The sequence below is a fragment of the Rhinolophus sinicus genome, chromosome 1, assembly GCF_057876585.1.
Source record: "Rhinolophus sinicus isolate RSI-liver-muscle chromosome 1, RSI-T2T, whole genome shotgun sequence".
Taxonomy (NCBI): Eukaryota; Metazoa; Chordata; class Mammalia; order Chiroptera; family Rhinolophidae; genus Rhinolophus; species Rhinolophus sinicus.
In genome coordinates, this window is record NC_142501.1 from 145,233,929 (window position 1) to 145,252,383 (window position 18,455).

Genomic DNA, 18,455 nt, shown 5'->3' on the forward strand with positions numbered 1-18,455 from the left:
TTCCTTTCCCAGAGTTCTCTGGGAAACAATGCAGGTTCTTTTGTTTTGGCCTGGGAAAAACTCATAGAGAACACAACAATAATATTTGAATAACAAATTTCATGGCAAAAAAGATTTGAAGGATGTCCTTGTCTGCTCAGTCTGTCATAACAAAATACCATAGACTGGACTGTTTAAACAACAGCAATTTATCTCCTAACAGTTCTGGAGACTAGAAGTCCAAGATCAAGGTGCTGGCTGATTCGGTTTCTGGTGAGGGCTTTCTTCCTGGCTTGTAGATGGCCACCTTCTTGCTGTGACCTCACGTGGCCTTTCCTCAGTGCATGAGCAGAGAGAGAATGCACAAGCCACATCTCTGGTATCTCTTCTTATAAAGACACTAAACTTGTCAGATTAGGGCAACACATTTATGGCCTCATTCAACTTTAATTACGTCCTAAGGGGCCCCATCCCCAAATATAGCCACACTGGAGGTTTTAGGCTTCAACAAATGAATTTGCAAGGGGATACAAACATTCAGCTATTAACAAAGTAACTCCACTGTACTTTATTTTTATCATTTGCAGAATGCTTCTTGAAGCTGAAATAATTAAAGCACCTCATTTTTTAAAATTATAAATTCTAATGTTGGATTTTTTAATCTTAACCAAATTGCTATAAACACCTTTTCCCTGACCTACACAATCCTTTTCTACTCTAATAAGCACACCTGGTGTTTATTTTTACATATTTGCTAGGCTTTCATAATGTTTTAACTTAGTTTCTGAAACAATTCTTCCTTTATTGTGAAATAATTTCCAAGTTTTAGCTTTCCATGGAAATTCAAGGCATTACTTACAATACAAGCACTGAGTATAGCTTTCTCTGAGTATTTGCTTTACACCTCTGAGAAGTCATCAATTTATAATTCCTATTAGGAGACTGGCCTTAGACATCCTAGACTTCTCGATTTTGTTTTTGGGAGGTGAGATATCTGACTAAACAAATCTGGTCTTAAAGAATAATAACTTGTAATGTTTTCAGTTATTTATGATTTTTTCAAATGGAATCCCTTTAATTATTTTTTGAAAGAACACTGTGTAATACTCTCAAGTACTGGACATTAGCCATGGTCCTGCTCCTTCCACTTGTCCTCTGTAAGCCCTGCAGCCATGTTTGTCCTACCCTCTGGCTACTGCTGATAAGTGGACAGCTGACCCAAGGCGGGACTGGCCCGATCAGTTTTTTTTATTTCTCACAGGAATTTGGAAGAGGGACAGAGAAAGCCCCAGGCAGTAAGATATGAATGCTGAATCAGAAGTCTTGTCAGCCAAGAGTACCAATTGAGGGAAACTCGGATGAATCATGCCCAAGACAACAAAGGAAGCTGGTCCTCAGGAAGTAAGAGGAATGAAGCAGATGTTCAGAGCTAAGCAAAGACAAGAGGCCCTGTGGCCTGAAACCACTTTCTCCACAGTTCGCAGTTCTTAACCTTTTGAGCCTCCACTGTAGTTCAGTGGACATAGAGTGGAGTCAGCTCCTCACTGTTTAAAAATATAGTATATTAACAGAAAAACTGAGGTATAATGAGGCTAACAGATCAAGAGACAACTACCATTGGGAAGATAGTCTGTTACAGTTCCAAGAAGAGGGGGCCACATGAAGAAGCACTGGGGTTGGTCATGAAGCGAAGGGATGAGGGGACTCGGGGCAAGAGACTTTAGTGTTGTTTCCACAGGAAGGAATAGGTGAGGCAGGGTAAACAGGTCTGGTATTGGTTAGTTTGAATAATTTCAGCCAGCTCTGGGACACGGGAGCGATCCTCAGTTGTCTGGTACCTGGCCACGATGTCATTAGGGCAGGTGTACAATGGTCCAGAGTGTAAGAACCTCATAAAGGAGATGCTTGGGGGTTGGACTCTGGATTGGTTGGTTTGTATTGGAAAAGCATGTCCCTGAGGGGACCAGGGACAGAATGAGGAAAGCAGGAAGCAAGGTAACTGAGGCATATTACTGGGTTGTCCAGAAGAGGGTGTATATAGCATATACATGTAAGGCAGATGTTATAGCATCAAGTTTATAGAAGCTAGAAACATGGTTAATACACGTATATCCAAACATGCTCTAAAATGGATTCAGAAACTTGTCCGAAGATCCGGGCTAATCAGAGGCAACACCAGGACTAAAAAGCCAAGGTCCTTGCTAACGTGCCACACTGCTTCTATTGTACTTCCTCTAAACCTTTAGTGTCTTTGCAGGATAAGATGGGGCACAGGACTTGGGCCCCAAAATAGCAAAAGCAAAACCCTCCACAAAGGATCTTCTGATCCTTCCTGGAAGGGAAAGTATCACCTTGGAGAGCAAATACCCAAGCTGCAACAGCACTGCTCCCTTCAAGCAATAACACAGAATTTCAGCTAACCAGAGCTTCAGCGCCTAATGTTGTACTTACCTGTCATTTAGAATTAACATTACATATCATGGAATGGTTAGTCCTTTGCAAAGATACACAGGGGTTTTCCTGCTTCTAAGACGCTATTAAGACTAATCTGAGTATGCCACCATGGGATCAACCGCCCTTGCCTCAAGATTGATAGGTGAAGCCTGTCCTGAAAATGCCTATTAACCTTCATTCTCCCTACCTTGACTTCTGAATGTGGTATACTTCGACACATTTTGTTCTTTATTATCTACTCTCATTCTCCCATTGTCCATGCTACACAGTTTGAGACTTTACATAGTGCCTTATTGATACACTAATTGAAAAGTACTTGTTTGTGGCTTGTCTCTCGTTTCGGATTACAGAGTTCCTACTCACAAAAGTATCCTATAGTTCTTATTCTTCTCTTTCTCTGAGCCTTTACTCCAGGTTATGAGAGGCAGGCAGGAGCATAATAAGCTATCAAAACACTGCTATAACAGAACCAAAAATAAATGAAATAAAAAATCAATTGAGCTGCTTTTAAGCTATATGGCTCTCAGCTGCTTGGTGATAATTGTCCTTGATTTAAAAAATGTTTCCACTTCTTGTCTTATAGTCTAGCTTAATTCATGCACTTACTCTTAAGTAATGTCATATATAACTGATCTGATATCAGTTGTGGTAAATACATGAATCATATGTAGGTTAACAGCATGAAGATATATTACCTCATCTGATGTATTTGCATTATGAAAACGTAAAATGAACTGTCTTCTAAACACACACACACAATATGCCACTGGTTTTTGACAGATGACTGCACTGCCTGATTTGGTGGTATTCCAGAAATAGAGCAGTAGAAGACAATAAGGAATCCAGAAATAGATGCAAACTCATAGAATTTATATAACTGTTTTACTATTTTTACCTATGCTATTCATTCATTCAATCACTAATTTGTTCAACAAATATTTTTTGACTTTATTAAATCTAAGACATTCTTCAAGGTATACTGATTAAAACAAAGATAAAAAAAATCTGTCTTATCCTATTTAATCTACAACATAGGGGAATGTACTATGTCCATTTTACAAATGAAAAAAAACTGAGGCTTAGAAGGGTTATATTAACTTGCCCAAATACATAACAAATCAGTGATAACACTGGAATTCAGATCCAAGTCTATATGTCTTCAAGGACCATGTACCTTTCCACGCACCCTGCTGCCTTACACCACAGTAAGTATTTACAGGAGATTACTCTTAATTTCTAATAAAAAATGTCAAATGAATCTATCAGCAACTTTCTTCTCAAATGTCAAGAATTATCTATAAGAAATGCATACCTTAGAAAGCTGCATGTTTCTTGATATTGTTCTTGGACTCTGTGCAAGAATACAGTAAAAATCCTAAAAACAAAGAAAAAATAATGAATCTTTCTCTCTCCACACACACACAATACATACACCTATGAAAGACTATATGAGTATATACATACACATATATACATATACACATATAAAGCAACATTGGAGAGTCATTCATTCCATTTTTCCATGGTCAAGCCACATGACATTAATTTTTTAAATCCCATACACCTCTGATTTACAAAATCATATTTATAAAGAATCATTATCTATTTCATGAAATGAATTTCAATGGCCACAATATTTATAAAGTATTTTTATTTTCACTTAAAAACAAACAATGCACAATAGTTTAAGGAAGCTTTAATTTAAAACAAAATAAATGTTTTTTTAGATTTTTTTCTTATTTTTTTAAATTGCATGATTTTTATCATATAAACTGTGGTAACATTATTAACTGCCCTTCAAACAAGCTATTCTATTTCATAGATGATATTTTTCAACAAATTGCATAATACTCCATGAAAAGATAATGGAGTATAAATGTATTAAGTGATTTTTTTTTTTTAAGGGAAATGGTCAGTTTTTTAAGGGCAATGGTCAAATGCGTGCACTAAAGGTAGAGAAATTGTAAAAATAAATACACTGTATTGCATTTTCTGCACACTGGGATGTGTATATGCCAACTAAGAACTGCACTCCTACTAATGACCAAACCACAAGATATGGAGAAAAATAAAAGATGCAACAATGAGTAAAAAGGCAGCTTTCTTTCCTGTTTAAACTGAAACCAAAGATTATTTTTCTTGGCTTTTTTCTAAGTGTTTCAATCTTGGTTATGATAGCAGCATTTTACATTTCACAACTCAGTGCCAATTTCCAGAAACATCCTAAGACTTCTAGGGCTTAGCTGTGTGTCCGTTTGGCTAGGCTAGGCTATTCTGCTATCAAACAACCTGAAAACAGTTTCAAACAACATTTATTTCTCACTCGTGTGCATATCCATCCAGGGCCAGCAATGGGCTTTGCCTGCTCACTGAAATCACAGGGAGCCTAAGCTGACAGAGACTCTATCGTGACAAAAACAGAGGCGGGGAAGACAGAACACAGGGAACCATGTGCTGGCTCTTTAAGTTTCTGCCCAGAAATGAACCCACCAAGTCCACTCACATGTTATTGGCCAAAGCAAGTCTCATGACCAAGCCTGCTATCAATAGGATGGGATGAACAATTCTTCTACAAAGACAATGAATGTTTGTAAATAATACAGTCTTCTGAAAGCTCTAAAAGTACCCTACACCTAGGACTGTAGTTTATAAAATAGGCTCATCTACATCATCTCATTTGATCCTGATTGGCAACTCTGGGTGCACAGCGGTGCAGGAAAGGCTGAGGGTGGGGGCTGCAGAACATTGCAGTAGAACCCATCTGTGTTAACTGCTTCTGCTGTTGCTGGGCTTCCACATCAGTCAGTCACACGGGCAGCAAAGGGTGAGATAAGCCAGACCAAGGCCCCTTCCAAATTACTCTCATGCCCATCAGCTTCATCAACCCTACTTCCTGCCTTTGGAATGCTCCCAACCCCTTGTACTCTCTTATAGGCCCAGGAATGGAGTGGGTGGGGCCGGAGGGGAGACGACTGACAGGACAGGGCTGCAGAGAGATATAAGGAGGCCCATGGGGTAGAGAAGCCTGGTCATCTGATCTGAGGAGGTGGAGCTACACAAGAGTGCAGCTGCATCCCTGGACAGTAACAGCATTATACATGAGGAGGCAGGTGCCTGCTCCAGGTGAACCCTGGTTGGGTAAGTGCTAATCAGTAACAAGATGTGACAGGTAATAAATAGTGTACATGAGCTTGCTAGTTGATAAAACTCAGCCAGGGCTTTCAAGGGGGTTAAGGCCCTTTGGTCTCCAACAGGGACCCAGGGGGATTCACAGATTGTTCCTGATCCAGACATCAACTACATTCACTGCTTCTGCCACAATCATAGGTAACTCCCCACTTCTGGTCACCATAGTCACAATACCTTTCCAAGTCATTGTAACTCCAAAATTCTAAAAGTTCCACTAAACTTCTTTTTTCCCTAAGAGTGTTCTTCCCACTGTCCATTATTCCTATTGAGCAAATGGAGAGCAAATTAATTTGTTTGTCATCTTTTGGCAGGTTTCAGAGTATGAGAGGAAAACAAAAATGTTTCATTGATTCATTGGTGAATCTGAAAGGCTTTCAGCTCTATCCCCAAATCAATGAATGCTCTAATGATCATCAAAAATAAAATAAAGGACTAAAAATATGAAGAAAAGAAATAGTTGTCACGTCACTGGGATACTCTGGAAAGCAAACTCTAGTGCTAAAGCTACCAGTATATTTATAGCATAGTACAACATAGTGTAAATAGCCCTAGAGTGGGAAGGAATTTGTTGTGTTCAACGAACAGAGAGAAGGCCCCACACAGCTACAGCACTGTGAATGAGGAGGTAACTGGTGTGAGATGTCAGAAACTGGTGTGGTAAACTGAGTTACTAGCCCAGCCCCAGTATCTCTGTCTCTCTCTATCTCTCAATCTCCCGGTCTCTCAATCTCTCTCTCTCACATACATACCCATGTCCTTTGACATGTCACTTTGCAATCCTTCTAATGGTAGAAGAAACATATTTCCCCACCCCTTTACTTCGGCTTTGCCATGAACTTTTCTTTGGTCAATGGGCTGTCAGCAGATGTGACACAAAAACGGGGCTCAAATGCTTGTGTATGCACTCTTGTGCTCTTACATTCCCTGTGGTAACTCCCCAGGAGAGAATGAGACACACCTGGAACTGAATGGCCCCAAGCCTATGTGCAGGGTGGAGCAGAGCTACCCAGTCCATACAGCCTAAGTCGGGCCGCCCTCAGCTAACCTGCAGGTGTGTGAGCAAACCAGCCCAAATCAGCAAGCCGCCCTGGCTAACTGACTGATCCAGGAGAAAAGAGTTGTTCTAAGCCAGAGTTTTTAGGATGGTTTGTTCCTCAGTATCATTGTGGCAATATCTAACCAATACTGATCTTGTAGGGCTTCGTATGCCAGAATAAGAGTGTGGGTTTTGTTTCTGGGAGAGGTTTTTAAAGAGTTCAGTGACATTATCTGATTTACAGTGAAAGTTCCATAAAACCATTGCAGCAATCCAGACAAGAGTGGCTTGGACTAAAGAAAGAGGATTGAAGGCCAACAAAAGTAGGTGGCATCAAGATGCTTTGTTGTTTAGAGGAGCAGAGAAATGAAGTGGTAGTTGCGGGGCTGAGGAAATGTGGAGAGAAGGGAAGGTTTTGTTTGTCTGTTTGTTCAAGAAATGAAGTGACTAGACCATGTCTGCCAGCTGCTGGGAAGGATTCAGGAGAGGGCGGGGCTGAGCACGGGAGGCGGGAGGGGCAGCTGACAGATGAGGCCCTCACCTGAGCCTCCACCTGCCCTAAGCATTTCCCTACATTCACTCCTTTAAGCTACACAACTCGGTGAGGTAGATTTCATTAACACTCACATTTTACAGAGGGGCAATTGAGGCAGAGAGAAGTTACATAATTTTCCTAAGCTCATACACCTAGAGATGACACAGGCAAGATTCCCGCTCAGGGCCTGAGTACTCAGACATCAACCTACTGCTGGAGTCATGTCCCAAAGAAGTGAGAGGGGATGGGACCGGGGCACAAGAGGAGAGCTTTTTGGTCCACACTCTCAGGAATGATTCATTCACAGAGACAGGAGTGAAATGGAGACTATGATTACTAGTTGTTTGATGGAACAGTGAGAGAATGATAAGGGGGTTCCTGCTTTATTATGCATCTTTATTAAGCATAACATAAGACAAGATCATCAGATCAACACAAGTGAGGACAATTGACGAGAGAGGAAAAGAAGCAAAATAGTCACTGTAGAGAAGGGGGAAAGTAATGTACCGGGGGTGCCAAAAAATCGTATACACATGACTTGCATTCATCTTTTGTTACCAGTATACATTGAGTATTACAATTTAAATACAGTTTTTTCCTTGCTTAAACTGTGTATACATTTCTTTGGCACCCTCTGTATTAAGGAAACTGAGTTATGGTACAGTGACTGTGAGTTTAAGGAGAAGCTAGCTAACATGTGTCATGCGGGAGACCCTGCTCGCTGCGCCATGTGTCGTGCAGGGAGGCCTGCGGGGTCTCTGCTCCCGCCCCCCACACAACGCAGGACATGGTGAGGCCAAAAAGGAACACCCACGGAGCCATAAGTAGGGGAGTCATACCACTATATTCTCTCTGGCGGCACTATACTCTCACTGGAGGCTGGATCCACACTGTCCGCAAACCGCCATCCACGCTTGCCAGCCCAGCCACCATCTTCTTGCTAGCCCCCATTCTTTTTCTCTTCTCTCTTCCTCCGTAGCCGCAGCAGTTATATTAGCGGCTAATTGGCTAACTGGCTACAGCTGACGGCCAATCAGCCACAGCTGACGGCCATCTACTACCCGAGCCAGCACTCCTCCACGTGAGGCCGAGAGCCTGTAAACTACTTTCTGGGGCTCTGCCCCCACAACATGCTTGAGTGTTTTTTTCTCCACATTATTTAGCTGCTCAGGTTTGAGAGAGGGAGGGAGACTGGAGAGGGTGAGGATATTTGCAGGGGTGTGCTTATAAAGACAGAAAGAAGAGTCTAAGCCAGATATGGAGGGAACTAACGATAGGAGGAGAGAGAGAGAGAGAGAGAGAGAGAGAGAGAGAGAGAGAGAGAGAGAGAGAGAGAGAGAGATTGTGATGAACAAATTAAAGGTCCAAATGAATTTGAAGAACTGTTGGAATGGGAAGACTAGAGTAGGGAAGCTGGGGCATGGAAGATACTGGTCAAAAGATAAATGCTTGAAATAAAGATTTTGGAGGTAGTCCAGTTATTGGCAACAGAAAGGTCAAAGTGAAAACTGTACAAGTGGCAACTGTGATGGACAAAACCAATCCAGTATCAAAGCAGCCAAGGTGCTGAATGCAAATCTCCAAGCATGATGCCAGGGACTAGTGACAGGAAGGCAGGGAGGTGGTCTGGTCCACAGTGAATGGGGAGGACCTGGGCCGTAGATAATAGAACAGAGAGGGGTGGTAAAGTCTAAAGGCATGTGATTCAAAGGAGCTGGGTGTTTAAAGAGAGAAAGAAGAGATACAATCTGGAAGCATCAATGGGGTGCTAAGAGGACACTCACCCCGATTTCTAAGGTCTGTGGTACTTGCACTGTAAGAAGTAATAATAACAGAACTTCAATAATAAACTGCATCCACTGGAAAGGGATGCCGGGGAGGTGGTGTCCATAGGAAGCACTCAAGTTTCCATCAGGTCAAGCAAACAGTGAAATGTTCAGAGCAGCAGTTGAGGGTCTAAGGGACTTTACTAGGAGAGGTTTTTGCATGATGGGATTAGTTCTGATAAGCCGCTGTGGAGGACAGGTATCCAGGTCAAGTTGAACAGTGAGGGGCCACCAGGCCACAGTCCTCTCCTGCGGCCCTCGGCAGTGTGGCGGCCTAAGTAGGACGCCAGGCTGTGAGGCCTCCTTCGTAGGTCTGTAGACAGGGAGGGGCTGGCAGTGCCAGCACAACAGCACTGAAAGGAAGAACTAGAAATTAATTAATTACAATTCTGTTTCTATTATATAGCAAACAATAATTATTTACTTACTTAAGTAACACAGTGATTAAAGAGATTAGTTATTAGGAAGTACTGAATCAGTCTGGTTGTTTTTATGACCTGTAACATTGCAAAACTCCAAGCATGCTTTTGAAATGAACTTACGCTCTTAACTACATTTGAACACTAATGACTTGATGAATCCAGAATTAAAACACACAAATGGTTTTCTTAGAAGGAATAAGCATAAACAAGATCCTTCTTTAAGGGTTCTTTCCTGCTGTGAACATTGAGTAGCATCATTAGAACAGAAAGTATTCAGACTTGATTCTGCTGAAAAATGAATACACTGTGACACTGGCAGACATTCAGTTGTCATTTATAACATAATTTTGTCATATATTCCTTTGTTTCTAAATATAATATTCCATAATAAAAATGTCCATGAGTGAATGGCTAATTGGTAAAATTACAATACATCTACATAACATACCATATAATATACATATTTTAAAAATGTATTAATGTATTATTAAGTGGAAAAAAGATAAATGACACAACATAAAGAATTAGAGAGTGCGTGCGTGTGTGTGTGTGTGTGTGTTTGTAGACAGACAAAAAGAGGGAGAGAGCACACACGAAAAAGATATACGATAATTTTTTTAGGGGTTACTTCTTGAGGTAGAAACAGTAAATGTTCCATTTTAAGTTTCTGCAGTCTTTGTATTGCTTTTACAGTGTCCCGTTGTGCAGAGAAATGAGGGATAAATAAGTAAGGCTCTATTTATCATGGCCAATAGAGAATCTCAAAGGTCAGCCAAAAGGTATTAACATTCCTTGGATGAATCCTGTTTGCCATTTCAGCTTGTCTGAAAATTCATTATTGCACTGACTAGGGCACTTTGGTAGCTCCTTACATTTCCTATTTTTCAAGTAAAACTGCATTTGCAACAGGGTGTCCTGTGTCCACACTAGTCTGTGGTTTGCAGAATTGGTGACCTAGTGACCCTTGCAGAAATCAATCAGCATGAGTTGATGATTAAAAGGGGATTTTATTTATTTATTTATTTTTGACTGAAGAAGTTTTTTCCTGGCATGAGTACCCAGAAGAGGGAAGACAAGAAGATTAAAGACACGGGATGGAGTCTGTCCCCTTCACAGTCCACGGCTCTGGTTTTAAATCATGATGGAGAGAAGGTTTAACCATGAAACTGAAGGGCATGGAGAAGAAGCCCACCCCATCCCACACAACCACAGTGTAGGACTGACACTATGGCCAGAGACATTCGCAGAGCAGCAGCAGGAGCTTGGTTTGCACTCAAACCCTGGGGAGGCTATGTGGGGCTCACACAGACGCTCTCAAACAAGGCAGGAGTTACCAAGAGTCAAGGTCCTTATCTTCTTCCCTGATGATTGGTCTATTATATATGCCTTATTTCCATGTTTTCGATTCCTTAGAAAACTATAGGACTACACTTGAATTTAGATGATAAATTCTTTAGGCTATTACTGAAGACTGCCAAAATATTTGGTTTTTGTTTTCAAACTCAGATTACTCTGTGCTAATATCATAAACATTCATGGAATCTTCAATTTACCTTTGAGCTCTGATCTAATCTTTTATGTCACATCTCCACTTGACATTGTGACGAAAACTGTCCTCTTTGAACATTTAATCAAACACTAATCACATGAGGGTTCATTTTTCAAAGAACAGCCCCATGAACTCAAAACCCTTGAAAATATACTTGATTTTAAGTTAAATCACTGATTATTCCTAAATAAGAACAGCAGGCTTTAAAAAAGAATGGAGACTCAGTGTCATCTGCCACATGCCTCCATTCAGGTACTGGGCTGTACTTCTAGCAAAGCTAAGTCTTTAAGGATATGCCACAAGCTCCATCAGAAAGGACATAAATAATGGAAACTGGTGCCTGGAAAATGGCAACCTGGCTCAACCTCTTGGAGCATCATTCGTGAGATCCAGCTGCAATCGCTATAAGTTATAAAAAATGCATGCAGGATTTCTTTTTAAGCATTAACACACCACTACTTTAAATGTTGGTTCTGACTGAGAAATTCCTTTCTGCAGGTGCTTTTTACCCCCCGTAACCTCAGCAAGTTGCCAGGGCCCCAGGAGACTAAACAAATTGCTAACTTAAAAATTCATTATAGTATCGGCTCCCTTTCCAAGACATAAAATGTACTCTATAATTGTCTCTTCTGAACCCCCAGGGACCTTAATCTTCAAGGCCCTGTGTGCTTATATGACGCCATCTCTTGTCCATTATTAATATACTGGATAGAGTTTTTAAAAACACATCACACCCGAAAGTCCTAAAATGGGAAGTGAAAATGCCACTTGCCTGCACATTAATTTCCCTGAAGTAAGCAATACCAAAAGTGATGACACAGGTGATCTCAACACAGTAGATTTTTGGAAAAAGCATGACGTGTTTAACTCCATAGTTTCCCTTTACCAACAGATGATGGCAAATGGATGAGGAAGTCCAGAAGCATGAAGTCACTGAACAAAAGAAGTCAATTCGTGCATCTATGAAAGATAATATAAAATTATCAGGGATATAATATAAAAGTATGAAGTTTAAGAAGGGATGATTTTGAAAATATAAAGACCAGCCATCTGGGCAAAGGCCCAGACTTAGTACAGATAAAGCAGGTAACTGCTTACCTTACCACATTTCAAAGCCTCTCATAAAAAGGGCACATAAACCCCAGAGGGTTATAACTTAAATAGGCCCAGCCAAGATGCTGTCAAATGAGCCCAAGGGAAAGGGAAGAAAACGAGCATCCGGAACCAGGAAAACTGACCCAGTAACAAAGCAAAGCAGGATCCTTGAGAAAGTGAGAAAACAGTGAAAGAAAATGGTGTCATTGATATTATTTCAAAATAAACCATTAGAATCTAGGTTAAGAATAAGAACCATATTTTCTTTCTCTGAAAGCTTGGGGCTGAATTCAGTTCACAGCACTTCCCTAAAATTTAGACAATAGGCAAATACAGTAGAAATGGATTAAATGGATGAAGGAATGGAATGGCCTAACCAAAGAAAACTTGTGGATTATTCAAGGCTAACGCTTCTGTTCTAAAGAAACATAGCAAGCACTCTTTTGAATGTAGTGGTAGATAGGTGGAAGCAAAGAGAATAATTTGATTAGACAGAGGTACAACTAAAGTCCCAGAACCATAAGAATTTGGCCAGTAATCATAATCCATTCTGGATGAGATCAGAGATAAGCAAAATCACTTAAAAAAGATGGAATGGCTAAGAGTAAAGTCTGACTGTTATGCAATCTTGATGACATTAGCATACATTATGAGAGAATGGTCACCTAGAACAGTCATCAGCCTAGAAACATAGCAAATGGTTATGGAGAAAGGAAAGAGTTGGCAGTCAGTGCCCATTGCTGGCGAGACACAACCTGAGGGATGTGACTGGTTCACTCTGGAGGTGCTCTCAGCTACAGAGCTTGGATTTCTCCCAGGCGTCCCCTTGGCCTTGATAAAAGATCTCTTGAGACCACTTACATAACTTTACTTCAGTTCTGTCTTCACTTAGCATCCCTCTGACTGTGAATTCAGCCTCTCAGCCACCCTGACACAGGATGGATTCATTAAACGATGAACATGAATATTTTAGTGACTGGAAAGGGATATATGCCATCAAAATTAATAAATCAACATATGGAGTTATACCATTCTCTTGTAAATTAACATGAGTCTGTCCTCTCCTCTTGTCTCAGGAGGCATGTCATGAAGCACTGGCATAGAAACTTCTGGAACTACAAACCTAACATGAGACCCAGAGAGCAAGAACTTTACCACCCTGTGGGGCAGCTTGACAACCAGTCGGCTACACTCCCTTAAGTGGCTCTACCCCCTGATGTTGTTAAAAAAAGAAACACGTAGGAATACATGATCCACTTAATAGCCTGTGAATTTAGCACTAGATGACTTTGTGAATCAGAAATCAATTATATAAATCAATAACCAGTATTAAACCCATTAGGTTGTATATGAATAGACACCACATCTATTTTATTTGTTGTGGACCCTAACACAGTGCCTGACATATACTATGAACTCAAGGAATTTTTAAAATAAACACAAATTTGAAAAACGAAGGGAAATAAGGGGTAAAAATAAGAACTTCAAGTTCTTTCCAGAAGATTAAGTTGCTGATGAGACGTGATGACTTTTCCTATGACTATTATGCCAACTGGTTTCCATCCTTTTGAGTAGCTATTCATAAAAACTTTTGGAGGACAGAATTATGAAACTAGACCAGTCATACAAAATTGGACTATTCATTATAGTACAAGGCTGTGAAGATGCAAGTTGTTCCCACTTTAATATAAAAATAAGCTGAGATTATTTTTCAAGCTATCCAGCTTGAAAAAACAGACATCTGAAAGTCCACTGTATTTGTCTATTACATGACTCAAGTATACATCGTCTATAGTGCTAAGTTTCAACAAAAATATGATGGAGATGAAATAGAGAATACAACCCCATAAAAAGATGGATCAATCGTTACCTTTATGTTGTCCTTAATGACAACGTAAATCTGAGGGATTACAATGCTCATATTAGATGAGTTCTTCCTAGTAAACAAGTTTGAAATAAAGGCCAGACTGGAAACTATGAGTATGCCATGAATAACTGGGTAAAACACATCCAAAAATCACTCCATTTCGTAAATACTTGTTGGGGGACAGGTTTTTGCAAAATCTGGACTTTGGATAAAGAATCATCCACATGCTGCTGAATAGGCTTAGTCACCATCCTCAGAGAAGCATTTATCTCAGTGATTAGAACTCCCTTTTCTAGGACTCCAGATCCAAAGAAACTTGAAATGGTTTTGATGTATCACGTTTCTGAGCAAACAATAAACAAAACAAAACAAAACCAGTAATCAAAAGTTGTGAAACCGTAACGTCCACTGCAACTTTGTGAAGCATTCACACCCAGCACTGCTGATAACCATCCACTCAATTTTAGGGACAACCTGTAGTGCGTGTGTTCAAAATACAAAATGAGCACTTCAAGTTCCCTGTGGCTCATCATCCTCTGCCACAGTATCTGTGTTCCGTAAAAGTGCTGAGACCACTCACATCCAGCTAGAACAGGGTACCCACCAGCTCTAGATGTCCCAACATGAGACTCTTTTCCAAACTACAGGGCAGTGACACACTTCGGAGGCTTAGCAGTACCCACTGCTTATGTCTCAGTATCCAACTCCACCTTTTATTATGGAAAATTTGAACTCCAGGAAGTAAACAGTTGGATAAGTCAACGATTCAACCAGACGATAAGGACAGAGGACACAAATCTGTGATTAAGACGGTAAGTCACGCCTGAAAGTGAGTTTGAACAAATGTTCTGGTGGCATATTACAGGATGGGCCACTAGACAGTAAATCTCAGCACAAATGAATAGAGGGGCCTTTTTTAATCATTCTGGAAGTCAGGAAGTTCCACAGATACCTCTCCAAGCTTGCCAGTGCAATCTTCTGGAACCTTATGGGAGGCCTTATATCTATCATTACATCACTCCTTGGGAATAACTGGGAACCATAATGGTTAAGGGGTGTTCAGAGTCAGGATGTGAGTTCTACTGCTTATCAGTCTTGGGTCCTTGAACAACTTGTTTAATATCGCTTAGCTTTCTTCAGTCTGTGAAAGGGGAATAAGAACAGTAGCTAATAGAGTTTTCATGAGATTTAAATGAGATACTGCAAGTAAAACACTTAGCACAAATTTGGTTTTTTAACAAAGGTGCTCAGTAAATGGTAGTTTGATAGTATGAATTACAGTTGTGTCAGTTCCTCTAATCTTCTCCCACTGGTCTCGGCTCTATCAATGGCCTTGTCCCCGGCAGCCAGCACCGCTGTGATCCATAGTGCCTCAGGATCACAGCCACCTCATTAACATTTCCTGTTCTAATATTCTCGGAGTCTGTGGATGGCCATGTGTCATGCCTTAGGGTGTCAGGTAGGGTCTCATCTGGGGTCTCAGCTCCCGCTCCCCACATAAGAACACAGGACATGGTGAGTCCAAAAAGGAACACCCACGGAGTCATAGATAGGGGAGTCATACCACTATATTCTCGCTGGCGGCTGGGTTGGAGGCACAGGAGGCAGGAGCCACACAATCCGCAATCCACACTCTGCTCTTGCCTCTTGCTAGCTTAGCCACCATCTTCTTGCTAGCCCCCATTTTCTGCTAGCATAGCCACAGCAGTTATATTAGTGGCCAATGGCTCACTGGTTACAGCTGACGGCCAACTAGCCACAGCTGAGGGCCATCCAATCACAGTTGATGGCCATTTACTACCTGAGCCAGCACCTTTCCACGTGAGGCCGAGAGCCTAGAAACTGCACGCCTGGTTCTGTCCCCACACCATGTGAGTTGTATAACCAAAACAGCTCTGAAGACAGAGTATGGCAAAGTCACTCAGGCTGGAAGTGGTCCATGAAGGCTTGGTGCAGGAAATGGGACTTTTAAGTTAGGTAATTTATTTACATCTTACCCCAATCCCAAATATTGGTGGGGTTTTCTTTTAAAAGCACATAAACAATGGTGCAAATAAACAGCTGAGGGAATTTTACCTAATCGTGTCCCAGGCAACTTTGGGCTAGATATGGGCAAATCAGGCTATACCTGTCCTGTTACCAAAACAACAAAGGCAAAGATGATCAGTAGTAACATTCATAAATGCCAATATATGTCTTCTCTGCCAGCCACTGTTCTAAGCATTTTAGATGTACTAACTTACATAATTGTCACACCTCCATAAACTGGTACTTTGTTGTTGCTGTTTATACAGATGGGAAACTGAGGCTCTGAGAGGGTCACTAAGTGGCCCAGTGCTCACTGTGGAAGCCCTGCAATTTGAACTGTTTGCCCCGTTCACAGACCAGGCTCTGAAGGAGTAACCAATGCTGTTTTTATAGACAACATAAAACAAGTAAGAGCAAACCAGTAATTTAGAGGAAGCATTTCCTAACACTGACAGCTGAGCCCTCATAAAGACAAAACAGTTTGACAAAGCACACCAGTTTCCAGATTTGGGGGTTTCCCAGGTCAGTTAAATTAAAAAACAATGTTGGGGGTGGAAGAATATGACGTACAGCTGCCCACCTCTTTTTTGCTTATGTGTGCCAAGTAAGAACATTAAAACAACAACTACCAGGGATTGTCAATATCATCTTATGAAACAAATGACAGATAAGCACCAAAAAAACAGAAAGAGCATAATCTACACATAAAGGATCTTACTTTTAAAAAGTTGAATAAATTCAGCTTTGTGAAAAATGTACACGGTCCCATATCTTTCTCAGTTGCCTCTGACAGGTAAAGAGCAGTCACAAAATATCAGTGGTGGATGAACTCACATCCCTGATGAAGAGCACCCCTGATAACCTCCCCTTGGAGTCTCTGAGACCCCAGAACAGCAAGGATCCAAAGCAGAACTGAGACTCCACCCTTCTCCTGGCTGGATCCCAGGAAGGTTTCGAAATTAAGTCTCTTAAGAACCAGAAGACGTAACCAGATCAAAAACCACAGAAGGCCTGTGAGGCCCCCAGAGTGGGAGACTTCAGGTCACGACCTTCACACAAGAGGCACGCTGTTCTCACAAACACCAGCACCTCACTGCCGTCTGACATCACCCCACAGTGACACTGACTGGAAGGCGATAATTTCAGTTTTGAATGAAACTGATGGCTGTATCTTTAAAAAGAACACAAAATGCTGGAAGAAAATAAAAGATTAACACCAGGAACATTACTAGATTTTCCTGACGCTAACACATTGGCAGCATTTTTCTATTTTGTTTGGTAAAGAATTTGAGTTGCTTATAAATTTATGCCAAAATGCCTTGGAAGCTTTCAGAGGCTGAAGCCAGCGGCCCCACTTGTTCAGAGAGTTGTCTTTACAATACCTCCTGTTCCTCTATTTCCATTAGAATGCAATTATCCTGCTTGAGAAAAAATAAAGGTCACTGGGTTAATGGAGCTCACCTTTCTGTTTTAGTCCATAAATAATAAATCAAATATAATATTTAAAAAGAAAGCCACATCCTGCATATCACTGTCTTTCTGATGCTTTCTCCACAGGACATTTGAGTACACGGCACTCACTATGGCCATCATCACTGCAGTCCATCAAGTTCCTACAACACGAGTTCAGTCAAGACGTACACAGCATGCTGTCTATTTAATTGATAGTCATCAATACTAAAATTTTCAAGAAATATCCCATGACGTTTTCAAATCAGATTCTGATACATTCTACTCTGACTTGAAGGAGCAGGATGATTTATCCTAACAAATAGACAGAAAATCTCATGAGCTTTATTGAAGTATTAACAGATACCCATTTTAAAAATTCTAACCAAATACAGATTCAAGCACATTCCTTTGCTTCCAGAATGGTTTACCAGCTGTACTTGTAAGGAGACAGTAACCATTACCTATGACCACGCTAATAATAACTATCTCTAGGCAAGATTCTGTTGCCACTAGTTTCCCTAATGAAAAAAACGAAGACTTTCCTGCCAGCTCAATAGCTGAATAGGGCTCTCAGCCCAAAAGAACCTAATCAATGCTTTCACTTCAGACTTCCCAAGGGAACAACTAAGCAATTGCTCCAGTACCTGGCACATCAAGATTTATAGGCAGAATAGGAACACGCAGCCTAAATAGCTTCGGAAAGCCATTTGTCTTGAGTAATAAAAAATGAAAAAAAACAAACTTATAGCAGCTGTTATTATATCACCATCACCCTGAAAATAAGGATATGTGTCTCATGAGATTTCTCTGAGAAATACTTTTAAAATAAAAAGGGAATTGTACACCTTTTAGCAGTACACCTCCGAGCCTGCAATAAGAACAGTTAAACACTTGTACCTGCTATAAGAACAGTTAAACACTTGTAAATCACTCCTCAAAAATAATGAAAAACTCCGCTTTCCACTTGATGCAGGCGTGGGTAACAGAATGCACTGCAATTGCCAAACAGCAGAACCACACACA

The 18,455-nt window shown here is 40.8% G+C and overlaps 1 protein-coding gene across 2 annotated transcripts in view; it reads right to left on the minus strand.

Annotated features, from left to right (window-relative positions):
* NMU (neuromedin U) overlaps nt 1-18,455 on the minus strand; it is a 130,727-nt gene that overhangs the window by 93,434 nt on the left and 18,838 nt on the right. For both annotated transcript variants that reach the window (XM_088790966.1, XM_088790956.1), the window contains exon 4: nt 3,746-3,808. In XM_088790966.1, coding sequence (XP_088647092.1) covers nt 3,746-3,808 — 63 coding nt within the window. The remainder of the gene's footprint in view (nt 1-3,745; nt 3,809-18,455) is intronic.